The 27,508-nt window shown below is 35.4% G+C and overlaps 1 protein-coding gene across 1 annotated transcript; it reads right to left on the bottom strand.

Moving 5' to 3' along the window:
* Positions 1-505: 505 nt before the first annotated feature.
* Positions 506-27,508, bottom strand: LOC143245772 (bile acid-sensitive ion channel-like). Its single transcript, XM_076492026.1, has 11 exons — positions 27,356-27,508; positions 26,910-27,225; positions 23,283-23,355; positions 22,989-23,113; positions 19,706-19,809; positions 17,547-17,707; positions 17,090-17,188; positions 14,173-14,287; positions 8,307-8,376; positions 2,671-2,746; positions 506-736 (listed from the first exon to the last, which is right to left on the bottom strand). Exons 2-11 carry the CDS (start codon positions 27,182-27,184, stop codon positions 506-508), a joined length of 1,329 nt encoding a protein of 442 aa, XP_076348141.1. The 5' UTR covers positions 27,185-27,225; positions 27,356-27,508.

Genomic DNA, 27,508 nt, shown 5'->3' with positions numbered 1-27,508 from the left:
TGTTTTTATTAAAAACAGACAGTGATGTGTATCTATGTCAGCGTGCATGCACTTGACTAATAATTAGACATTTATCAATCACAAACACCGTTTCTGCTATTTCTCTTTTGATAACTTAATTATTTGTATCGGAAGTGGCCATTTTGTCTGTTCAATTCTGTTAAAGAAGCTGGTTACTGAATCATTTGGTTATGATTGTGACTTGTTTGATCTTTGGGTTATAACATTGTCTTTTGTTAACCTTGGATTGTGGTATTGTCTTATTTGATTCTTAAGTTATGGTGTAGACTCATGTGGGTCTTAGACTGTGATAATGACTTGTGTAATCCTTGGATTTTAACACTGATTCATTTGATACTTAGGTTATAATGTGAACTTATTTGATATTTAGGTTATAGCATTGATTTGTTTGATCCTTGGAATTCGATGTTGATGGAGTCCACTCCTAACACCATGAATTTTGCAGCGCCTCTTCCAGTTGGTTTTATTTTCAATAGAAAACTTTCTAACTGTCACTGACTGTTGCTGGTAATGTTTCTTGTAAGGTTCCTTTATTGCATCGGCCCAAGTCCTTCCCTTGAATAACTGCATTGCTGCTTTTTTTCTTTATATGCAAGGGTTTCAGCAGGAAACGAAACAACAGAATAAGGCTTTCTAGAAAATCTAGAAGAGCCAATAGGGATATACCCAACCACATTCCAATGTATCCACCGATAAAGCTGAAAACTTCGATATCCTGAAAAAAAATTCAACTACCATTATATCTTATGAAATAGAATTACGTTTTTAATGCAATTATAAAAAAAACAAACCTGGATTAAATTATTAAATTTTAATCTTTCATTGGAGTGAATAAAACAAACTTGGATAGGTCATCTTGGAAAATATTTAATAGTAACTAATGTTTCTACTAGCCACTTGAAATTGTGTAATATGTTAATAAAGATGAGAAACCATTTTATAGTACTACCAACTTTGCATAAATATCACCTGAGGTGTAAGTTTCAGATTAAGCAGTTATTTTTTCTAAATAATTAACTTTTTATGAATGGTCGCAGTTTCTGAATAATCCTTAGAGTTATCACTAGTATTTTTAATGAAAGATTCTTCTGCTGAGAAATGTTTCATTGTGTATAGTGAAACGAGGTGAATTCACGAGCAGTAGTTCAGAGATGCCATTTCAACCTCCAGTAGTATTTTGAAATATCATCTCCAAATTGTGATACCTCATTGAGGTACAAACCATATATGTGCTAATTAACGAATGATGTAGACCTCAGTTAAACAGTAGGTAAGTGCTGGATCATGTATTTTACTTAAATCCATGTATCATACATGATACCATAGTCAAGAAGTTAGGTATCATAAAACATTCTCAAATCTTTTCATTTCATACATCATAAATAATGACTCACTGGAATCACAACTTATAAAAAAACAATTTAATTATGCCTTCCTTTTAATTAAAGACATGTTAAGGGATACATCATGTGTGTTGTTATAATGAAAATGATATCAACAATGAAATTATGAAATTAAACTATGTACAAAGAGAATACAACTAAAAATAAGGATGTATTGAGAAAATAAAACTAAAAATATGGATGTATTGAGAAAATAAAACTAAAAATATGGATGTATATAGAGAAAATAAAACTGTAAAATGAGGATGTATAGAGAATCAAAAACAATAAATTAGAATTATAAAGAGAATAAAAAAAATGTTAAAATAAGGATGTATGGAGAGAATGAAAACTGTGTTTGTGCATGGTAAACATTTCATCATCTATAATCTATCTTCAAGTTTTAAAAATATTTCTTTTACGAGTTATTTGAAATCAACTTATAGCCGTATACAGTAATTATGTTTATTTCTAAAGAGCATATAGCATAATGTATTTAACAAATTATTTTTCTTTACTATTGTTTGCTGTTCTTTTTAAGAATTTGTCTACTCTTCAAGGTAGAATTTTTGTTAGTGTTTATGATGCCATTTTTGCCCCAGTTTTATTTTGTCATTGTTCTGGTCAACACGTAAAGAAGGTTTAAATATAAATACTTCGGTTGGGGTGGATGTCATTACTTAAGCCTAATAAGAATTCACGAGTGTGTATGTGTGGAGGGGGCATTACGCATGAGGTACATTTTCCGTTTATTTTCTCTGAAAAAAAAAACGTATATAATCAGCTAATTATCTGATAGGTACATCTTTTTTTTCTTTTTTGTCAGTTTCTCAAGTTGTGGGGAAAGTATCTTTTTCCCTCCATGAATAACGTCGTGTTTACTTTTAAAGTAAGGAAATGTATGTTTTGAATGTAGTAAACGTTTTGGTAATGTTTTGACTACGTGTATAAATGTGTTTTCTTATAGCAAAACCACATCGGGCTATCTCCTGAGCCCACTGAGGGGAATCGAACCCCTGATTTTAGCGTTGTAAATCCGTACACATACCGCTGTACTGGCGAGGGGCGTTACGTTTATAACGCTGTTTTTCTTTTTATTATTATTATTATTATTATTATGAAGACATAAGTGTTATTAGAACTGTGTACGACATACGTTGGTTAAATATATAATGGCTACTGAAATGAAATATTTTCGAAAAGAAACGTTTTTGTGACTGAAACGGAATTAAAAAGTTACTTATCTTGCAATAAAAAAGACATTTACCTCATATCTTGGCGTATATGTATATACTGTATGTTCCAAAGAAATATATGTAACTTTCACAATCGCCCTGTTTTTTCTGTGAGGAATAAGAAAAGAGATGTTGTTATGGGTAGCTTAACTAATGACAACTAACTAATTCCACAAAGTAAGCTATGGGTGAAAGAAGTAAAATGTTTAATGAAAATAATTAGTTTAGATACATGACACGAACGCCTTTGTAAATAGTTGCACATGATTTTGTTTGCTGTCCAACGTGAAACTACAATCTTGGCTATCTGAGCTGTGCACATCGCGTGTGTTGAACCCAGTTTTTAGCACAAAATTCCTTAAGCCTAATGAGAAGTCACGAGTGTGTGTGTGTGTGGAGGGGGCACTACGCATGAGGTGCATAGAAATATCAAGATTAGACAAATAGTAGCGTAGGGGGGTCGCCCCCAACTTTTCAATTTATCTCAATAAAGATGCACCTAAATTAGGATACAAGTTGGAGAATCTATAACATTTAATCCAGAACTCCAAGCGTGCCCTAAACCACGGCTCTAATGGGTGCACCTGTGGCACACATTTTCTCGTTTCGCTCGGTCAAATAAATCTTAGTCTTCACCCACCCCCTCATTCACAAACGTAGTTTTAATTCGACTTCCGTACTTCTGTTAAAAATAAACAAAAACTGTTAATTATAGGTCCTAACTTTCTGCCATTCTTTGTCCGTACAGCCGAGTATTTGTTTTCATGGTAAAGCTACTCAGGTCATCTGGCGCTGTCCACAGTTTTGAGCTCTTTGTCATATAGACGACAACCGGCCAACAGCACCCACAGCTGGCCAGGTGGTTAGGGCACTCGACTCGTAATCCCAGGGTCGCACCAAACATACTCGCCACTTCGGCCGTGGGGGCGTTATAATGTTACGATCAATCTCACTATTTGTTGGTAAAAAAAGTATCCCAAGAGTTGGTGGTGGATGGTAACGACTAGTTGCCTTCCCTCTAGTCTTACATTGCTAAATTAAGGACGACTAGCGCAGATAGCCCTGAAGTAGCTTTGCGCGAAATTCAAAAACAAGCACCCACAGCCAAATCTTAGGCTTGTCTTTACAAACGAATAAGACTAGTATACCATTACTTTCTAATGCACCCGCGGTAGAAAGGGCAAAGTATATTTGGTATCGGGTTGTGAATCTTGACTCACAAATTCTAAGGCTATTTTAAATGTATTTCATATTTAATTTGTGTAAGAAATAGGAGTAAACTCGATTAATAGAAATTTCCAACTGCAAACAATACACAGTGAAGCCAACAGAAAAATATCAAATAAAATCGTGCAATTAAAAAGTATAAATAAATAATAAGTAATTAAATGAAAAGGTTTTACATCAGCAACATGTCGGTTAGAGTTTCCAAGTTAAAGTATATAAGATTTTTATAATTTGCAAACAAACACTAATGGGTAATATTGCTTGCTGTAGTTGCGAGACACAAAGCATAGCAAGATATGATTAATAATTTGTTATTCAGAACTCAAAAAGTAGTTTGTTAGCTTACCGCCAGGCGTCCCATAGCGTAGTATTTTTCTCCTTGAAAGGTTCGCATTATAAGAAAAATATTCCCTTTATTAACTCACTACGGTTTTTACTACTTTAAGGGCTACAAAACTAAAATATGTATTAGTTATCTTAAGTAAGAACAATGTTAATAATAGCATAATTTAAATGTTAGTAGGCTTAACATTCCACGCGAGATACTATTTGTCAAAAACTCGTACGGTTTATGTTAGTGAGAAGCAAAGTCAGTGCTACGTTTGATACCTCATTCAACTACAAACCAAGAATTATTAACAAACAGATAAATGTTTAAATGCTAAGAAATTATACGAACTTATAATAAAACAGGGGAAAAAGAATACTGGTGCCATTACTTTTCTACATAACTTAGGAAAGTCCTAGTTTTATAGACATTATAAGTAAATTATAATAGCTTTCAGTGCCTGGATTTTATCTGCGTTGTCATCATTAACTATAGAAGTAATTGTGAGACAAATGTTTAACATTTCTGTTAAAGCTTCCTGAAAGCCACAAGGCTACTGTTACTGTGTTTGTTTGTTTTTGAATTTCATGCAAAGCTACACTAGAGTTATTTGCGCTATCCGTCCTTAATGTAGCAATATAAGACTACGGGGAAGGCAGCTAGTCATCAATACCCACCGCCAACTCTTGGGCTATTCTTTTACCAACGAATAGTGAGATTGATCGTTACGTTATAACGCCTCACAGTTAAAAGGGCGAGTATGTTTGGTGTGACGGGGATTCGAGCCCGCAACCTTCAGATTGCAAGTCGAGTGCCTTAACCACCTGGCCATGCTGGGCTACTATTAATGTGAAACCCTGCTTAGTACACAAAACAGAAAGTTAGAGTAAAATGTTTGGAAATATATTTCTTATCTCTGGCTATCACAAAAAAAAATGTTTTATATAAACTAACATTTTAAGCATTAGGCCTTCAGAAATGACACAGGACAAAATTTTCTTATTCATGTAGGCCCTGTTTGATCAAATGTCTGTCCTTCATCTGAGGTGGGACAGCAGTAAGTCTGTGGTTTTATGACGTTGAATTTCCGAGTTAGATTTCCCGAGGTATAGGTTTGCTTCAAAACAAAAAAACTCTAACGTTTGCAACACAAAAAAATGTTAAATGTCTAATGAACATGATCATGTTGTGAGAACATGATTAAGACAGTTCTTTATGGTTTTGTTGTGAAGAAGGAACCTACACAACGTTTATTTAAGCTGTGCCCATCGCGACAGTCAAAACCCGATTTATTTATTATTATAAACCTTCAAACTTACCGCTGACCCAGTGAGAGGGAGTTCTAGTCAAGAAAAATAGTAAAAAATTACGCATTTTTATTCATGTACGTCATTGTCTATAAACATGATAATCAATGTAAACACTGAACAGAACGAACTTTATCGAGCCGGGCATGGCCCGGTGGTTGAGGTAGTCGACTTCTAAGCTGAGGGTCGCGGGTTCGAATCCAATTCGTATCCACCATGCTCGCCCTTTCAGGCGTTATAATGTGATGGTCAATCCCATTATTCGTAGATAGAAAAAAAAAAACTCCAAGAGTTGGCGGTGGGTGATGATGATTAGCTGCCTTCCCGCAATTCTTGCACTGATAAATTAGGGACGGCTAGCGGAGATAGCCATCGTGTAGCTTTGCGCGAAATTCAAACAGTATTTTATTGAACATAAAATTACTAATATAAAGGAAAAACAAATCACTTACATACTCCTTCTTAGCTGGATAAATCTTTTCCTTCAACTGAGTTTCGTATATGCGAACGCTATTTGAAGATTATACGAGCTTTTAAACAGGTAATGTCGAGAAACATGGAGTATGTTCAGCTGTAATTATTTAGTATAATATTATCTTTTACCCATAGTGTACTTGTAACACTAAACACCATTTTTTTTTTCTAAAGTTGTTACTGTATTATGCCTCAAGCCACTCTCGGTTTTAAAGATTCTGTTCGGTTAGCATGAGTGGCAGCATCCGGAAAAGTATTTGCTGCATCCGAGAAAGCACTGCATTATGAAACCTGTGCTAAAAAATACAAGTTTAAGGTTCTCGTAGCAAATACATGAAATAATCAGGTCAATAAATCAGTTGTCGCTTCCAAACCACAAATTATGTGTTAAAATATTAAAAACAGCTTCACGACAACAAAAAAGGAATGTTTCCAAAGAAAACAAACAGGACTGGTACGAAATACTGGTATGAACATGCAGATGGTAAGAGAACCATGAAGTCTTTGCTTGACTCACGGCAATTTGTTGTTCAACTTTTATGTAAATGTGTGTTAGTATAATATTTATAATACAACATACTTTCATTTTCCTAATCGTGATATTTTTTAAGTTATGAGGAAAAACTACTCACGACGCAGGTGTACGAACACTTTCTGTCGTAACTATATTAAATGATTTGTGAATGGCTCTGACACAGAATTCATATTGTTAACTACAATTCCTACTGGCTTTGTGTTTTAAGGTCACTTTGTTACACCTCTTTATCGATTTACTTTTGTCATGTTATTTTACGTTCGCACCAATTGGCTCAACTTTCAGTTTTATTGTTCCAACTGTTATCAATAGTTTCAGGTGACAAAAGTATCTCGTGACTGGTCTGTAATGTTAACGACGCTTCCCAATGAAATAATAAACACGAACTGTTTTGTCTGATGTTGAGAAACACTAATTACCTTAAAGTTGATTATAGTTTGCTTATGTTAAACATGTGATAAAGTTTAATATTAGGTAACAAGTAGGATGCACTTTAAACACTATATAAATGACGCCCATCTGCTTCGTGAAGTAACAAGTTTCGCAGTAACAGTACTGTTATGAAGGTTCGTGTGTCCTGTGATGTAACAAGTATTGCAGCAACAGTAGTTATCTGACCAATTATTACTCATTTTAATGTAACAAGTATAGCAGTGACAGTAATGTTGTGAAGGTTCGTGTGTCCTGTGATGTAACAAGTATTGCAGCAACAGTAGTTATCTGACCAATTATTACTCATTTTAAAATATATATCAGACAGTACGCATCCGCGCATTTGTCTGAAACTAGTAACACAGGTGTTATACCATAGTGTTAACCTTGTAAAACAAACACTACGGTACAGATTGTGTTAATAATTTAAATATTATCGACCTTATCTTGTGCTCAAGATAGACCTGAAACGTGTCTGGGATTCCAGGTAACACATCTTTGAGGCGACGGTTGTAAGAAATATGCATTTATATAATTTCCAGTTAAAACTGATTCTATTAAACTTTAGGACAGGCGTCGCCTAATGGTTATCGTGTCAGACGGCGAATCCAAGAGTTCCTGATTTACATCGTCTTGATTCGAAAAATTCGTGCCGCGCACTTTGGGATCGTAGGTGTATAATAAAAAACGATGACTGAATTCCTATTACACTACTTTGAGCGAATTTACAACCAAATAAATTTCAACACAAATCAAATGATATCGAACTATTGATTTGCGGTTAGCGTGTTGAATAATTAGTTAAACTCAATACCACTAACGGTGAAAAAGACTTTGTTTGTCTAAAATGTTCTTAAATATTTTGAGTAACGTCATCCAATGTAGTTATTGCTCCAAAACCTGAAACTGAAAATTTGCCAGATATGTGCTGCCACCTGTCGTAACTTGCGAAACTTACAACACGCCTATGAAAAACATTCTCATCAAACATGCCAAAGTTTCTACGGAAAACAAGAAATTTGTAAAGTATATGTGGCCTCTCTAAGTATCACTTCTAAATATTTCAAATAAACTATACAAGTCTAATCCAGGTAAAATGTGAAATGCAAAAACTGTAATAGGCATAAAGAGATAAAGCGTAACAATATGTCAAAACTTCAAAGATAACAGCGAAGTTTTTAAGAAAATACGTTATTATGAAAACGAGGCTTCTCCTTTCACTTATTTATTCTACCTATTTCGTCAAAGCTGTGGATGTATTTATATTAAGCTAGATTTATCTATCCAAAGAATGATTTGTGTTTTTAAGACGTTATATTTTATTTTTTTTTACCTAAAACGTTTAATCCGCACACGAATACTTACAAGCACTCTTGACGGCAACGAACTTCACAGTTTCTTTTGACCGATGAAATAATGGTCTTTATACAACTGTCTGGAAGGAAAAGGTTATATAAATCAACAATAGAAGTACCAAAAATATCTCTCGTTTCATCATGATAACTTAATTTAAAGGTAAGATTTCTGTACAAACAAAGGAGTTAAATATCTGTAACCTCACGTAACGTGTCTTATGAAGAGCTTTAAAAAAAAACTTAATTGTTTTTTGAATTTCGCGCAAGGCTACACCAGAGCTATCTGCGCTAGCCGTCCCTAATTCAGTAGGGTCAGACTAGAGGGAAGGCAGCTAGTCATCACCACCCACCACCAACTCTTGAGCTACTCTTTAACCAACGGAATAGTGGGATTGACCGTACATTTTAACGCCCCCACGGCTGAAAGGGCACGCATGGTTGGTGTGACCGGGATCCGAACCCGCGACCCTCAGATTACGAGTCGAACACCTTAACCCATCTGGCCATGCCGGGCCAAAAGACACTCCCCTAATTTAGCTTGTTAAGCTAGATATCCACGTATTTTTATAAGTTAAATTAGTTTATAAGACTGTGGGTGGGCTACACCCACACAAATTCATCCTTACTGTCGAAAGTTTGAAAAAGGGTAAAAAAACAAACTTGTATTTAGATGAGAGTGTTTATTCAATCGTTCATAATGTTTGGGTATTTTCTTTCCAAACAACTTATCACTGAATAAGTTTAACACCAATTGACATTCATCCTTTCATATTGAAAAACCAGAACAGACAGGTCAGTCATGAAACGTTTATTTAAAATCCGAGATTCGTACCGACATAAAAAGTTTCTTACGTCGATTTAATGTATTTAAGATTGGTCTCAAAACTGAAATCTAAAACCGAATAATCTTCCTAAAAGAGTTCTGTTTCGCAATCGAATTTGATGATTTTTTTCTCAAAAATATCACACAATTAAACAGTCTTTTATGTAACAATATTTTTAAGTCTGCCTTTTCAATATTAACACTTATCGCCGACATTTCATTATCTCAAAGTAAGTAAAACGTTTAAACAATAATTATGTTAAAATCATAATATCCTATGCAAAATATTTTAATAATTCTAATAATTGGATTATGTTTTACTACTACCAGCTATGAGAAATTGATATTAAAATGCCAGCAGAGCTGTTCTTCAATTACTTCCACACTTGTAGGCTTGTTTTAATCGACCACAAATTATGACTAACAACTTCATAATTCACGTGATATAAATACGTTGAATTTAAGTATATTCTTATCAGATATGTTGAATTTCTTGTCTGGTTCCAGACACGATTTATTGTATTCAACAACTCTCAATTAATAGTCCTTTTAAATGTTTCTACATAAGCTTTCTTTAACTGTTGTCCAGTTTCTTATACTAATTATAATTTGAAATGATCTTTTGGGATTTGGATAACGGAGAACGGAAAATCTCCATACTCGAAAGGTTTTAATACTCGTAACGGGCACAGCACAGACAGCCCATTGTATAGTTTTGTGCTTAATTAGAAATAAGTAAACAAGGATGAGGTTATATGACAGGGTGGGTTAGTTGAAGGTGTAACAAAGAAACACTTTACGAAGACGGTTAACATTAGGACAAAGAAGAGAATGTAACACACACTCAATTTTTACGTAAGGAAGTAAAGGATGGACATTGACAAAAGGTTTGTTTGTTTTGAATTTCACGCAAAGCTACACGAGGGCTATCTGCGCTAGCCGTCCCTAATTTAGCAGTGTAAGACTAGAGGGAAAGCAGCTAGTCGTCACCACCCACCGCCACATCTTGGGCTACTTTTTTACCAACGAATACTGGGATTGACCGTCACATTATAACGCCCCACGGCTGAAAGGGAGAGCATGTTTGGTGCGAGGGGGATTCGAACCCGCGACCCTCGGATGAAGAGTCGAACGCCTTGACTCAACTGACCATGTCGGGCCACGACAAAAGGAGTGGCCATAAAAATAAATCATTTTGAAATGTTGAGTTATGATCGAATGTTGAAAATTAGTTGGAAAAGTGGAATAACAGATGCAGTTTGATGTATCTGGTCCAGACAATTGTTAGGAGGAATGTTATATACGTTGAACGTGTCTAGCGAACACATTTTTTTAAAACTTTTGAAGACAAGCTTGAAGAAAGAGGATGAAAATGTGTATGGATGTTAAGAAGGATTGGACTTAATTTGGTGGTAATGATGTGATCATTTTGTAAACAACTTCCGCTGTCAGTTGAGGTACTTCTTTTAGTGGTTATGATGTGATCATTTTGTAAACAACTTCCTTTCTCAGTTGAGGTACTTCCTTTGGTGGTTATGATATGATCATTTTGTAACCGACTTCCTCTCTGAGTTGAGGGACTTCCTTTGGTGGTTATGATATGATCATTTTGTAACCGACTTCTTCTCTGAGTTGAGGGACTTCCTTTGGTGGTTATGATATGATCATTTTGTAACCGACTTCCTCTCTGAGTTGAGGGACTTCCTTTGGTGGTTATGATATGATCATTTAGTAACCGACTTCCTCTCTGAGTTGAGGGACTTCCTTTGGTGGTTATAATATGATCATTTAGTAACCGACTTCCTCTCTGAGTTGAGGGACTTCCTTTGGTGGTTATGATATGATCATTTAGTAACCGACTTCCTCTCTGAGTTGAGGGACTTCCTTTGGTGGTTATGATATGATCATTTAGTAACCGACTTCCTCTCTGAGTTGAGGACTTCCTTTGGTGGTTATAATATGATCATTTAGTAACCGACTTCCTCTCTGAGTTGAGGGACTTCCTTTGGTGGTTATAATATGATCATTTAGTAACCGACTTCCTCTCTGAGTTGAGGGACTTCCTTTGGTGGTTATAATATGATCATTTAGTAACCGACTTCCTCTCTGAGTTGAGGGACTTCCTTTGGTGGTTATGATATGATCATTTTGTAACCGACTTCCTCTCTCAGCTGAGTCTCCATTCAATGAATTTAAAGTGGTCAAGTACAAAAAAAACCAACAACAACACAAGCCTAGAAACCTATTCAATATATCAAGCGATCCTAACATGAAAACACACGTACCTACACACCACAGGTCCGAACAAACAACGTAAACGAAGAGCCACACAGCAACAAGAAGACGAACTTGTGCAACAAGTAACAAAACCCACCACCACAAACGACGTAATAAAATTAACAAAATCCACCCACAACAAGAGTAGATGAAATACAGGACGTTCTTCTCGCACGAGGCACTCAACTGCTATTTCAATACTTAATAGCGTGCTGATATTGTATGTTAAATTGGTTGTATCTGTTTAGAATAAAGGGACGGGAAACGTTTCACAGATGTGCTGATACTGTATGTTAAATTGATTGTATCTGTTTAGGATAAAGGGACGGGAAACGTTTCACAGATGTGCTGATATTGTATGTTTAATTGGTTGTATCTGTTTAGAATAAAGGGACGGGAAACGTTTCACAGATGTGCTGATACTGTATGTTAAATTGGTTGTATCTGTTTAGGATAAAGGGACGGGAAACGTTTCACAGATGTGCTGATATTGTATGTTTAATTGGTTGTATCTGTTTAGAATAAAGGGACGGGAAACGTTTCACAGATGTGCTGATACTGTATGTTAAATTGGTTGTATCTGTTTAGAATAAAGGGACGGGAAACGTTTCACAGATGTGCTGATACTGTATGTTAAATTGGTTGTATCTGTTTAGGATAAAGGGGCGGGAAACGTTTCACAGATGTGCTGATACTGTATGTTTAATTAGCTGTATCTGTTTAGAATAAAGGGACGGGAAACGTTTCACAGATGTGCTGATACTGTATGTTTAATTGGTTGTATCTGTTTAGAATAAAGGGGCGGGAAACGTTTCACAGATTGCTGATACTGTATGTTTAATTAGCTGTATCTGTTTAGAATAAAGGGGCGGGAAACGTTTCACAGATGTGCTGATACTGTATGTTAAATTGGTTGTATCTGTTTAGAATATAGGGACGGGAAACATTTCACAGATGTGCTGATACTGTATGTTAAATTGGTTGTATCTGTTTAGGATAAAGGGGCGGGAAACGTTTCACAGATTGCTGATACTGTATGTTTAATTAGCTGTATCTGTTTAGAATAAAGGGACGGGAAACGTTTCACAGATGTGCTGATACTGTATGTTTAATTGGCTGTATCTGTTTAGAATAAAGGGACGGGAAACGTTTCACAGATGTGCTGATACTGTATGTTTAATTGCTTGCATCTGTTTAGAATATAGAAACGGAAAACGTTTCGTTCTATCTACTGAGAAAATAGAAAAGAGAATTACTTCATCATTCGTCTGCTCAAAGCATTTCAATTTCCGTTTCGAGACAGTAATTTGTTTGTTTGTTTGTTGAATTTCGCGCAAAGATGCTCAAAAGCCATCAGCATGACCCATCTCTGATTTTAAAGTTGTAAACTAGAGGGAAGACAGCTGATCAACGTTACCCACCACCTATTCGTCCACTATCTTTATTAACCAATAGAGGGATTAACCGTAATATTGTAATGTCCCCACGGATGAAAGGACGAGCGCATTTAGTGATGGAAATCGAATCTACAATTGGCAGTTTGCCTGTAGAGTGTCCTAACAACCAGTCCAAACTAGGCTTAATCCATAATAAACTAAATCTAATGTAGTGGCCAAACATCTCAAGAACATATATTTCTATCTGTATTTCTCATGCCTCAGATTAAACATGTATAACATTTACAAGAATCCCCTCTCTTGAAAAAAACAAACCTATTACGTAATAATTTCTGTATTTTTTTTAACATTTAAAAGTTGACAACACTTTTTTTTTTTTACAGAAAATGGATCAAATAGTGTGTTTTTTCTTCTTGCGCCTGATTAGTGGATGGTTACAGTGCTAATAAGAGAATACGCGAAGCTGCCTGGAAATGTTACGATCTTTTAAAATTAATTGTTTTTTTATATCTTGGTTATCATATGTTACATAGTTTGTTTGTATGTTTTGGAATTTCGCACACAGCTACTAGAGAGCTATCTGTGCTAGCCGTCCCTAATTTAGCAGTGTAGGAAGGCAGCTAGTCATCACCACCCACCGCCAACTCTTGCGCTACTCTTTTACCAACGAATAGTGAGATTGACCGTCACATTATAACGCCCCCACGGCTGAAAGGGCGAGCATGTTTGGCGCGACGGGGATGCGAACCCGCGACCCTCAGATTACGAGTCGCACGCCTTAACGCGCTTGGCCATGCCAGGCCCATGTTACATACATCGAGATAATTAACAATTTATTATGCTCTTTTCCTGTTATATAAAATGGGAAAGTTGAAAAATCAATGATTTTCATTGATCAAACTAATCATGGGAACCATGAAGTTATTCAAGGAAAGTTAACGATCCTGAATATGGATCAGCAGTATTTTAAGGTATACAATTTTCTCGTGATGATGCAGTTGCGAAATGACGTATAATAACAATATATTTGTTTCTAACCAATGACAGTCAAAACAATAAATCTCTTGATATGATGTTTCGTTCATTTAGTTTATTTTGAATTTCGCGCGAAGCTACATGATTTCCCGCTGAGTAGTTATAGGTAGTTTTATAAAAACGCGTGAAAAAAAAACAAGAGTTGAAAAAGATAAAAAAAATATTTATTTTACTGTTCTTTAAAATATAGCACTATATGGAATTCCTCTGGATTTTTATATATTTTTCAATATAAAGTAGGTGTCGCTTTCAAAGTGTTCAGATATTTTTATTTTCGGTGTTTAAATAACTTATAAAATTGTGTATAGGAAACTGAACAAAAACTGAAATGAAAAGCCATTTACCTTCTTCAGTATCAAAAGAACTGCAAAAGTCGTCTTCTTCTACTAAAGGAATCCATAACGGTACACAACCACAGCGCTCTCTGGTTGCGGACGTTACGCATTCAATGACGCACATCTGAAATGATCCGGAAAATAAATTTTATTACAAAAGTAATATTGTTCCTGATATCAATAATATTATTCTTTCTGTCTTTATACCTAATTCTATTTATACAGTTAGGCCCGGCATGGCCAAGTGTGTTAAGGCGTTCGACCTGTAATCCGAGGGTCGGGGGTTCGAATAACGGTCGCACCAAACATGCTCGCTCTTTCAGCTGTGGGGGCGTTATAATGTGACGGTCAATCACACTATTCGTTGGTAAATGAGTAGCGCAAGAGTTGGCGGTGGGTGGTGATGACTAGCTGCCTTCCCTGTAGTCTTACACTGCTAAATTAGGGACGGCTAGCACAGATAGCCCTCGAGTAGCTTTGTGCGAAATTTAAAAAAAAACAAATAATTTATACAGTCATCTTTCCAAAAGTAAAATCATGTTTACTGACGCGACCATAGCTCTCAGATATACATTAAATAAAAAGGTTATAAGGCCAGTGCAATGTCTCTGAAGGTTGAAATAGTCTCCTAATATAAAAATGACAAACGTAGTAAGAAAAATGGGAGTGTATGTAAAGGAAACAACAACAACAGGTTTTGCCCAAACCGTGGTTAATAAAAAAATAATAATTACATATTTCATTTTTTCTTCTTTTGGTCAGTGAAATATGTTCAGTGTTTAGACAGTACTTACAAATTAGAAACAGAAAATCTTAATCTATGTGAATTTCGTGTAAAGCTACAAGAGGGCAATCGGTGTTAGCAGTCGTCCCTAACTTAGCAGTATAACTCTTGGACTACTTTTTACCAACGAATAGTAGAATTCACCGTCACATAGTAACGCCCCCATAGCTCCATGTTTGGTATGACGGGTCGAACCCGCGACCCTGATGTTACGAGTCGAGCTCCCTAACCGTCTAGGATGCCGGGCCTATTTCAAATCTCCAAAATAATCAATTCAATTTCATCTTAAAAACAAACTGTTAAATGCAAACAAGTAGATGAGTCTTCTTAGAGTACAACGTATGTTGTACTATGTAATACTATGTATTTTTCACAACATGGAAGAAGTGTATGTTTGAGCTCTTGAATTTTAGTCGCGGCTGAGCGACTCATAGAACGACTCTACGTTTGTTTGTCTTTCCTTTTCAAGTACAAACATTTAGCTCCATCATCTTTTGACTGATTTGAGTTCTAATTACAGTGTTCGACTCAGGAGGTTGAAACACCTTTTGAAGTATTTGACCACGCTCACGATTTCAATGATTTTCAGAAAGCATTTAACAAAGTGATACATAAAAGGCTTGTAAAGAAACTTATCTCTACAGGTATCTATGATAATTAGCAAATTGAACAGAAGAATGGCTTGATGGAAAAAGGCAGAGGGTTGATATAAATGGAATTCAGTCAAACTTGATTAATGTTACAAGTGGTGTACCTCAGGGCCCAATCTTAGGATCTTTGTTCTTTTTGACTTACATTAGTGACACTGATGAAGGAATGGTCAATAAATTACTTAAGTTTGTAGATGATATTAAAATCTTGGATGTTACTAATTCTGAAGAGGATGTTGCTGCTTTACAAACGGATTTGCATCATCTAGTGAGTTGGGCAAATAAATAGAAGATGGGTTTTAATTATAATAAATGCGAGATAATGCAAGTAGGTTATCATAATTTCAATTACAAGTATAATTTGGATGTGAATAACCTTAGCAGTGTCATAAAGGAAAGGCACCTTGGTGAAACGTTTGATCAGTTTCTAAAGTTATCCAAGCAATGTGCAGTTGCTAGTGATAGGGCAAATAGGATTTAAGTTGTATCTACAGAAATATTGAATACAAGTCTAAAGAAGTTATAATTTCATTGTATAGGTCACTGGTTATGCCACATTTGGAGTACTGTATTCAGTCTTGGGCTCATTACTTTAGGAAAGACATTGAATTGTTCGAAAGAGTCCAGAGGATGGTTACTAAAATGGTACCTTGTCCAGAGTGGTTGTCATATGAGGAAAGATTAACATCCTTAAGCTTATTTTATCTTGAAAAACGAAGAGTTAAAGAGATCTGATTGAAATGTTTAAGATCGTAAAAGGATTTGATAATGTACGTGCATCAACATTTTTCATATTTAGCAGCGAGAATTATAGAACTAGGGGACACAAATATGGATTTAGAAAAGGAAGACGTCATCTTTCAGCTATGGCAGTTTTATTCTTCAAATACGGTGGTTGGCATATAGAATGGTTTGCCTTAGGGTGTTGTGAAGGCAGTCTGTGTGAGTGAGTTTTAAAACAAAAGCTTGATAGATATATGAATGATGGTTTTATTTTTTAATTAATTTTTTAAATTAATTAAATTATTTTTAATTATCTTATCTTTTTAGTTTGGTTTAGAGAATGGGATAGCCGAGATGGACCAAGAGGTCCTTTGTTGTCCCTAAATATTATATTATGTTATTGATTAATTTACTCTAAATATGCCTAAAAGAATTTCAATTTGAGAATAGACTGGTAGAGATTTTGATGAGTAATAACATCGAGCCAGGTGTACACGTGCACCTCGTGCTTGGTATGGCTGGCACACTGACACACTCAATAGAAAAGGGAAAAAAAGGTCTCGCAGATTAATTTACTCTAATCGTGTTTAAATGAATTTCACGTACAGCGGTTGTTGAGGATTCCCTCTTGTTTGTTTTAATCTAAAGGAATAAGTAAAATTTCAAACTGCACAAGCACTACTGTCTTCAGACGACAAACTGACAGATTCATCTGGTTTAACAGATGATTTGAAGAACTTAGAAACTACGTGCTAGATTTAATTCATACCTTCCACGTTAGAGGTCCAGTACCATTATTAGCTTTCCAGAGAGCTGGGTAATCTGAACAGTTTGTTTTGTAAGGCTCAGGTAGAGATATTTTCGTTTGCTGAAGAACAAATACAAACATGTTTATGCAAAACAGCATTGTTTAAAACTAGAGTTTCGTTTAAAATAACATGACTAATATGTAACAACCCCGAAGCAGCACAAACACCAGTTTAAAACGATATTTTCGTTTAAAGTAACTACGTTTCTGTGCTTGAATTATTTTTTATTATATCTACTGTTTAACAGCTCAATACACAATAACATGTTTCTGAAAATATGTAATATGTCTTAATTAACGCGTTAAAATTCAAGACTTATTACAGATATCTCCTTGGTTTTAAAAGAAAAAGTGTTGTTTTTTTACACATTTAATTTACATTAGTAAGACTAAAATCTTTGTTCAAACTCGGCTGTACCTGCTTCAATTCCATTTGATACGAGTAACCAGGTTCTATTTCGAACCCTTCGGAGTCAGCGTACACCAGGTCATAAAGTCCACTAATGATCAGTTTGCCACCAATTTCTCGGTCCTCTTCCGTGAACTCTTCGGCTTCGAAGTTTATTTCAAAACTTATTTCTGTATTCATGAAAGTGAGTTGATTATTAGATTTCCTAAGTGCACACGTTTTTAAGGACAGCCACTGAAAGTGTAATTTCGTGAGTCACTTTAAGAGTTCCACATTAGACGAATAATCAGTTAAATTGAACTTGGCAAAAACAAATCCGTGCGAAATCTAATAACAATCTTAATGAGCATTACTAGAAATTAATTTCAAACTTTTCCAAAAGTAAAAGTATTGTTTCGTTGTTCTTGATATACTCTCGTCCTTCTAGTTCACACCAAACATGCTCGCTCTTTCAGCCGTGGGGGCGTTATAATGTAACGGTCAATCCCACTATTCGTTGATAAAAGAGTAGCCTAAAAGTTGGCGGTGGGTGGTGATGATTAGCTGCCTTCCCTCTAGTCTAACAATGCTAAATTACAGACACTAGCGCAGATAGCTCTCGTGTAGTTTTGCGCGAAATTCAAAACAAACCAAACCAGTTCTAAACGTGAGCGTAAAAATGAAATCAGAGAAAACTACGTTTAGGTGTGTTACTTTGCATACATGTTCTCGGTTCCAACAAACTTTTCATGATATATCTGATTCAATTTACGTTCAGGCTCAGTTTACGTCTTAAGACATCATGATCAGGTTTGCTTTAGCTTCAAGGTCAACTGACCTCCCAAGATAAAATCGCGTTTTGTTAGGTTCAGGTTCAATTAACAGTTCTATGTAAGGTTTAGGTTCCATTTACCTCTCATGATATAATCAGGTTTACGTTAGTTTCAGGTTCATTATACCTATTATGAGATAAACATGATTTTTACGAGTACTTTAAATGAAAGAAAAAAAGAATTACATTGTTGTTAAGCTGTCACGTGTTGTTCTTACCTACAAGACGTTTGTTTGTTTTTAGCAGATAGGTTTTTAAACCGAATCTCAGTCAGACCCTGTATTTATAACCAAACCCCGGCTGATACAATATCAAGACAGTCTATTAGACACTATTGTATCTTCCATGAAACAGATTTACACCTACATACATTACAGCCTCAAAACAGATGATAATTCGGAAAAAAATAGTGAAGAAATTGGGATTTGTTTTTGAATTTCACGCAAAGCTACACGAGGGCTGTCTGCAATAACCGTCCCTAATTTATCTATGTGAGACTAGAGAGAAGGCAGCTAGTCATCACCACACACCGCCAACTCTTGGGCTTCTCTTTTACCAACGAATAGTGAGATTGACCGTAACATTATAACGCCCCCACGGCTGAAAGGGCGAGCATGTTTGACGTGACGGGAATTCGAACCCGCGACCCTCAGATTACGAGTCGAGTGCCTTAACCACCTGGCCATACGGGGTCTGAAGAAATTGGGTGATGCAATATATGTTTCCACCACTTTCTGTATGTTGTTGTTTTTTAAATTAAACACCAAGCTACACAATGGGCTATCTCTGCTCTGCCCACCACAGGTATCGAAACCCGGATTTTAGCGTTGTAAGTCCGCAGACATACCGCTGAGCCACTGGGGGTCCTTTCTGTATGTAAGAAAAGGTATTCAATTTACATCTGGTCTTTCATAACCAAACACTTAACTATCGGTCATATTTATCACTATTTATGTTGTAAATTGATGGAATGTGCGTTTCGAAAATGTATTTTAGCGGTAGTAATCTTTATTTACACTCGGTTGTTATTATATTTGCTGCTTTATACTGAAAAACTTTCAATTCAGTGTTTTCTCTCGCTACGATGAGGTTATTCAGTTTGGTTTTAATATGATTAAACTCAAATAAGTAACGTTAAATATATTTTATTTATTTAAAATAAACTAAAAAATTGAATCAGCCTAAGAGATCTCTGACCTCATGACGACGTCACACATTTGATAACTTACACCACCACTCAGCGTTTGTATTGCACACACACAAAAACACATCCTTCTATATGTATACGCACACACACACACACATATATAACAGATTGCTGTTGTGCTAAATATTTGCGGCGTTTGAAATAAATTACCGTCTCCATAAGCAGCCATCGGCGACTGTGTAGTCGGTGTCTTCCACCAGGCGTTGTAACTGTAACAACTCGTATATAGAGGACTGTATGAAGAGGCAACCCGGCTGGAACATGGAATGTAGTTGTATCACAAAGACATGCTTCACTTAAAAACAACGATCAAATAATTCATGTTTATTATTTCGATCAGCAATGCTACACAGATTTTAACAGTTTGTTTAGTGATAAATGACTGACTTCACATTTAACAGTTTGTTTAGTGATAAATGACTGGCTTCACATTTAACAGTTTGTTTAGTGATAAATGGCTGACTTCGCATTTAACAGTTTGTTTAGTGATAAATGGGTGACTTCACATTTAACAGTTTGTTTAGTGATAAATGACTGGCTTCACCTTTAACAGTTTGTTTAGTGATAAATGGCTGACTTCACATTTAACAGTTTGTTTAGTGATAAATGGCTGACTTCGCATTTAACTGTTTGTTTAGCGATAAATGACTGACTTCACATTTAACAGTTTGTTTAGTGATAAATGACTGACTTTACATTTAACTGTTTGTTTAGCGATAAATGACTGACTTCACATTTAACAGTTTGTTTAGTGATAAATGGCTGACTTCACAGAAAACGACTGTTTTGAGTGTCATGTAATTGGTAGCAGTCGACCCTCTGGATCAAGATGTACAAGAGACCTAGTCAGGTGTCAGGTGGATCTGTTTATGGCTGACTAGCCCAATTAAAGAGCGATATAACTTATTGCAAATTTCACAGTTCCATATGTTGTCTGAGTTGGAATCCAAATTTACCACACGTTGCTTGATTCTGGTTCAAAATTATCCAATCTTTTAAGTTCTTCAATAGAAATTATTATAGTTGTTAATGAACTAACATCTGGCTCGATTCCGAAAACCATACAGTGTTATGTGTATTCTTTGGTTTGGTTTGAATTTCATACCACGCTCGCCCTCCCTAGTTTAGCAGTTATGAACTACAGGAATGGTAGCTAGTGAACATCACCCACTGCCAACACTTGGGATACCCTTTACCAACCAATAATAGGACTGACCGTCACATAAAGACGTCCTTCACTCGCTAAAAGTACGAACACGTTCAACAGGGGTGAATTAGAAATTTAAAAAAAACACGCAATAACACCCATAAAAAAAAAACGCAAAATTTCTACGAACCCTCTGAGTTTCCATTTTGATGAAGACACCACCGCACCCTATAAAGTGTGTTTTTGTTATAAATCTGCTGTGTCCACTGAGGGTAATGAACGCCTGATTTTAACGATGTAAATCCAAAAACTTATCGCTATTCCAGCGGGGGACCCTCTCGAAAGTAATTAAATGGACATATAACATAATATTAAATTCTTCTTTCTACACGCCTTTCAACTGTTTACTTTTGTAGAAACAAATGCTATAGGTTACTTCTAATTGTGAGATAATATTTTATAATAAAGATAATGCCCCCCCCCAGTGGCTCAGCGGTATGTCTGCGGACTTACAACACTAAAATCCGGGTTTCGATACCCGTAGTGGGCAGATCACAGATAGCTCATTGTGTAGCTTTGTGCTTAATTCAAAAACAACAACAATAAAGTTAATATATTTAATTATTTCACTCCACTGGAATTTCAGACTATTTTCAAATGTTATTTACCTTTATATTTCAAATTATATGTTTACACTGATCGTAAGTTAATTATTTTGTAAGTTACCAACTTTGGTAGGTACGATGTAACACTAAATCATATTTTTTTTGAATTAATTGGACAGAGTGATAAAATAAAATAAACATTTTGTTTTCAATATAAATGATCCCATTGATGAAATAAAATAATAAATAATTTTGCATTATTTGCATAATATTTTTCAACTCGATTGTATTAATCAAGGTGAAATATACGATAACTATCAAATTTGATCGTACTGATAACATAAAAAAATGAAATTAATTTATTCAATCCAATAACCTATAATGAAAAATAGAATGACAAAACAAAAGGTATTTTTCTCTCCCATTATTGTACTGATAAAATAGAAGAAACAGTATTTCATTCATTGATTATAATATGTGTTACAGTTTCCTTGTATTTTTCACTGAAGTTTAGGTCAAGGCGTTCGACTCCCCGTCGCACCAAACATGCTCGCCCTTTCAGCCGTGGCAACGTTCTAATGTCACGGTCAATCTCACTATTCGTTGGTAAAAGAGTAGCCCGTGAGTTGGCGGTGGGCGATGATGACTAGCTGCCTTCCTTCTAGTCTTACATTGTTAAATTAAAGACGGCTAGCGCAGATATCCCTCGAGTAGCTTTGCGCGAAATAAAAACAAACAAACAAACAAACACTGAAGTTAAAATTGAAAAAAATAATCTGTGACGTTTAGGCCTAAATTAATTTAGGTTATTGTATAGAGATTTAAAATGTCTCAAAACCCTATAATCGTCCATTTAATTCATTCTATCGATCACATATACAATTTATATGGTTTTATTTTCTGTAATTACCAAATATTTTAAATGCGTAACTTAAAGACATGGTTGTTTTCTTCTTCTGACTTAAGATTATGATGGTTGCATTTGAGATTTTGAAACAAAATTTAGGACTTTTATTTAAAATTAAATTTTTAAACCTTCTGATGCTGTATAAAATTTTACATTGTGCAGAAAAGATTAATATAATTACAGTTAATTATTTCACACATATTTATTTAACAGTGCATTACTTGATTACTTAATATATTTAATTATATTAATCTAGAAATTTTACGATATTTTATTATTAGACCTTGATTATATTTTATTGTTCGATGTTGATTATTAACCATACATTGTAATTGTTATTTAATTACAAGTTACAGATTTTGCAATAAGGAAGATTATTTTTCAGAACAGGTACGACGTTTCTATAATTGATGCGATCATTTTTAAGTTCCTTGTTTACTGGAGAAAAATCACACCAGGGGTGACGACACGCCGTATCTGTTCTGAAAAATAATCTTCCTTATTGCAAAGGTTGTAACTTGTAATAAAATAATACTTAATAAACAAGTAATTTGAAACAAAACTAAAAAAATTTCATTAAATTATAATTAATATAAAAAAACACGTTTTGCAGAAATAAATAAAATAAATATGTCATGATAATTATTAGCTAGATAAAACATTATCTTATTTAAATATAACGAGATTTTTAACACCAAACTTAACTCACCAGAAAACATTTGAATTGGTTTTCCACTCAAACAATTCATAACAAGCTTTATGTGTCTGTCTTACCTACAAATTTCCTTTTGCAGAGAACTTTTAATGATACACTGAATGAAATCTGAAACATTCGACGCCATATTCATTATTTTATTTCTGGAACTGGAGGTAATGTAGTTTATAATTTTTTCATTGTTCTGCGAGCAAAAAAAAAAAAAAAAAGCCAAAATTGCAATTAATAACAAAATAACCAGTATGGTAGTTAATACGAAATAAATATACAAGTATAAAACCTAATGAATAGTTAATTTCAGTGACGAAAATAAGGAGAAAAGCATTGTTTCTAATTGATTGGTATATGCTTACCATTAGCAGTGAAAGGTTTAAAAAGTTGTTATATAACTTTGGGTCAAACTTTTCAATAGAAGATTTTCTCAACCTGACAAAAAAGACAAAATCTATTTATAAAACACAAGAACATAACTTTTTTTTTGTCTCAATAATATTTATATTTCCACATAACGATTAATTAATCAAACAAAAAATTAAATTTTCTACGAAAAGAGTCTTTTCTAGAAAGAAGTTTAAGTCAGATTAAAACATGGATCTAACAAACTTCAAACTACAAAGTAAATTAACAAATTTTATTATTTGTTTGTGGGGCCTGGCATGGCCTAGCGCGTTAAGGCGTGCGCTTAGTAATCTGAGGGTCGCGGGTTCGCGCCTGAGTCGTGCCAAACATGCTCGCCCTCCCAGCCGTGGGGGCGTTATAATGTTACGGTCAATCCCACAATTCGTTGGTAAAAGAGTAGCCCAAGAGTTGGCGGTGGGTGGTGATGACTAGCCTTCCCTCTAGTCTTACTCTACTAAATTAGGGACGGCGAGCGCAGATAGCCCTTGTGTAGCTTTGCGCGAAATTCAAAACAAACAAACAAACGAAGCCGCGATGGAAGAAAACGTAGGTTGAAATAACAAATTTTCTATTGCTTGTGTTTTGCTCTGAATAATAAATTGCCTTGTACGGCCTGGGGGTCAGATCCTCGACTCGCACTATGTGGATCGCAGGTTTGAATCCCCGTCTCACCGAACATAATCGTCATTTTCAGTTGTGCATGCGTTTTAATGCGACGGTCAATCCCACTGTGCGTTGGTAAAAACGTAGCCCAAGACTTGACGGAGGGGGATGTTGATTAACAACCTTCCGTCTAGTCTCTCTCTACTAAATCAGAGACGGCCAGCACAGATAAACCTCGTGTAACTTTGTGCGAAATTCAGTACAAGGAAATTGAATATTAATTTGTCTTTCGTGTGAGCAGCAGCAAGTTTATGGACATTATAGTTCGGGATTTGATTTCCTGCTGGGTTCACAGACCGCAGATAACTCATAAACTTGTCTCTATTCACTTAGACGCCAAATTAATATTTGGAGCAACAAAAGGACAGCAGGACTTTATTTAGATGTATGTCAAAGAAAGCAAACGTGAGCACTTTAAGAAAAAAAATCAAATCGAGGGTAGCAAAAGCATAAAATATATTTTCTAAATTAATAATTAGCGCCACCTATATTAATAATCACTATAAGCTCATAATGTTCGAGTTTTTTTTTGCGAAATTTCATTTTGGGTCAAATGAATACTTTACATTTTAAGTAGGTCGATTAACACTTTATTTAATTTTTATATTAGGGCCCGGCATGGCCTTGTATGTTGAGGCGTTCGACTCGTAACTCGAGGGTCGCGGGTTCGAATCCCGGTCGCACCAAACATGCTCGCCCTTTCGGCCGTGGGGGCGTTATAATGTGACGGTCAATCCCACTATTCGTTGGTAAAAGAGTAGCCCAAGAGTTGGCGGTGGGTGGTGATGAATAGCTGCCTTCCCTCTAGTCTTACACTGCTAAATGTGGGATAGCTGGCGCAGATAGCATTCGTGTCGGTTTGCGCGAAAATCAAAACTAAACCAAGTTAAACACCCTAACCATTAAGTCATGCTAGGCGTAATAACAGTTGTTAATAAATGAAAACTATCTGTAATAATACAATAATTTCTTTTTATGTAGTCTGTTAAAATAATTACTTTATAACCCTAACCAGAAGTAATATATTTGAACAGTTAAATAACGTAAAGTTTTTTCAGGTGAGACAAAACAAATTTAAGGTTGAAGACTTACAGCTACAAACAAATGGAAAGTGGTACTGCTGTATCTGATGTCTGCAAACACTACTTTTATAATGCTTCCATAATGCATTGCGTTCTTGTAGATTTACCAACAATATAAGGAGATTTTCCGTAAAAAGTTAGCTTTATAATTACAATATATTTGTTTTTTGTTTGTTTTCGAATTTCGCACAAAGCTACTCGAGGGCTATCTGCGCTAGCCGTCCCTAATTTAGCAGTGTAAGACGAGAGGGAGGGCAGCTAGTCATCACCACCCACCGCCAACTCTTGGGCTACTCTTTTACCAACGAATAGTGGGATTGACCATCACATTATAACGCCCCCACGGCTGAAAGGGCGAGCATGTTTGGCGCGACCGGGATGCGAACCCGCGACCCTCAGATTACGAGTCGCACGCCTTAACACGCTTGGCCATGCCGGGCCCAATTACAATATAAAACTTGCAATATGACGAAAAGTGTTAAAAGTTTTAGTGAACAAAAACCATTATGCTATATTATGTAAAATAACATTATGCATACAGCACATGCATTTACATTCAAGTATTGCCTGTGCTGAATCTGAGAAAACGACTATTTGTTAATTTTCTATGTAACATCATGTACTTCCAGTTCATACACAAAGCGAGCATGACAATGAACGGTTCATGTAACAACTTTCATACCTATTGATACGAAAACAAAGCTTTCGTAAAGTTTATTATATAATATCGTATGTTATATTGCATTGAACATTTTCGTAGTTTTTAGGTTCCTGATAATAGGTGCTTAAGACTGTAATAAACTAATCGCGGGCGATATGAACTTTGTAAATTTGTCACAGAAAATATTATATAAAACTCCTTTCTTATCGAATATTACTTTAGTAACTATTTGAATATTTTTCCATTAGCCGTGAGAGTCGACATCAATGCTGTTAACGTGTGAACGAACGATCCAGACAATTAGTGCAAATACGCTTTCTGAATAGTTCTAAATATGTGTTTATAAGCCACGTGTCATATTTAGCTGTTCCACAGAAAGTTTTTTTTCTTTGTCACGTTACGTATACTTTGTAGAGTTGTGTTGTTGTTTTTTTTAATATAACATTCTTCAGATGCCGAAGACCGGTGAAGTATTTCAAAACCAATGGGTCTAAAAAATATTATAAAAATAAGTTAACAATACTCGTATTTAATTCTTTTTATAATAACTTCTACCCCTATGAGTTTTCTAATACTTCGAGAGCAACCGGTTTTTTTGTTAAATCGTAAATGTAAATATATGTACTGCATGTATAAATAACATTTCATAGCTCGGCATGGCCAAGCGTGTTAGGGCGTGCGACTCGTAATCTGAGGGTCGCGGGTTCGCATCCCCGTCGCGCCAAACATGCTCGCCCCTTCCAGCCGTGGGGGCATTATAATGTTACGGTCAACCCCACTATTCGTTGGTAAAAGAATAGCCCAACACTTGGCGAAGTGTGGTGATGACTAGCTGCCTTCCCTGTAATCTTACACTTCTAAATTAGGGACGGCTAGCGCAGATAGCCCTCGAGTAGCTTTGTGCGAAATTCAAAACAAAAATAACATTTCACATTAGTTTTTCTTATTATCTAGTATTGTACGAAAAGCTTACTTGGCAGTTACTTCGAAGAAACAAAAGAGTTAAATCTGACATGCGGATATGTTTTTACACACGTGTGTTTTTGAGCTTTAATAGAAAAATAAAGAGAATGAGAAAAAAAATTAAAAAAGAGACACTAAACTTGTAAATATTGTAGAACTATGAGAATCAATTATAAATAATATCGCTCCAACAGCACACTCACTGTAATTACCTATTGTTATTACAAATTGTAATAGCCGGAAAATGCAGCCTCTCAGCAAATTCTACCTCCACATTCATAGTACTTGGGTATCGGAAGTATAAAACCAAAAAGCTGGACGTCTGGTAAGTAAAGCCAATTAGACACGCCAAGAAGAACACTGACTTTATAAGTTTTCGTGGAATGGACTTAAGCGATACGAATTGACTGACCAAGGCCATTTGAGACTGATGAAACAGCTCGCCACAGTAGCTCTGTAGATCTGATGAATCTTCACAATTAGCCATATGGATGAAGTCTTCTGGTATGTCTTTCTTTTCTATTAATCCTGCATAAAAATATTGATGATAAAATACCTCATTATATGAATACACGAGGGTTTCAATACACGCGGGTTCCAATGATATCACATCAAAGAAAACCAAGAATGCTTAAATAAATTCATCATTCATTCTTACTTGAAGTTATACACTGATAATGTCTTGCTTCCTTATCAGGACTTCCATTGATGCATATGTTTCAATTAGTTTGAGAGATACTGTACTATAGAAAGGATTCGTCAGTACGCGCAGGGAACAAGTGGTAAGCCCAGCACTTCACAGGCGGATGTT

This window comes from Tachypleus tridentatus, chromosome 3, assembly GCF_004210375.1.
Source record: "Tachypleus tridentatus isolate NWPU-2018 chromosome 3, ASM421037v1, whole genome shotgun sequence".
NCBI lineage: Eukaryota > Metazoa > Arthropoda > Merostomata > Xiphosura > Limulidae > Tachypleus > Tachypleus tridentatus.
The sequence above is the reverse complement of the archived record's forward strand: the minus strand, read 5'-3'. Positions and strand labels throughout refer to the sequence as shown.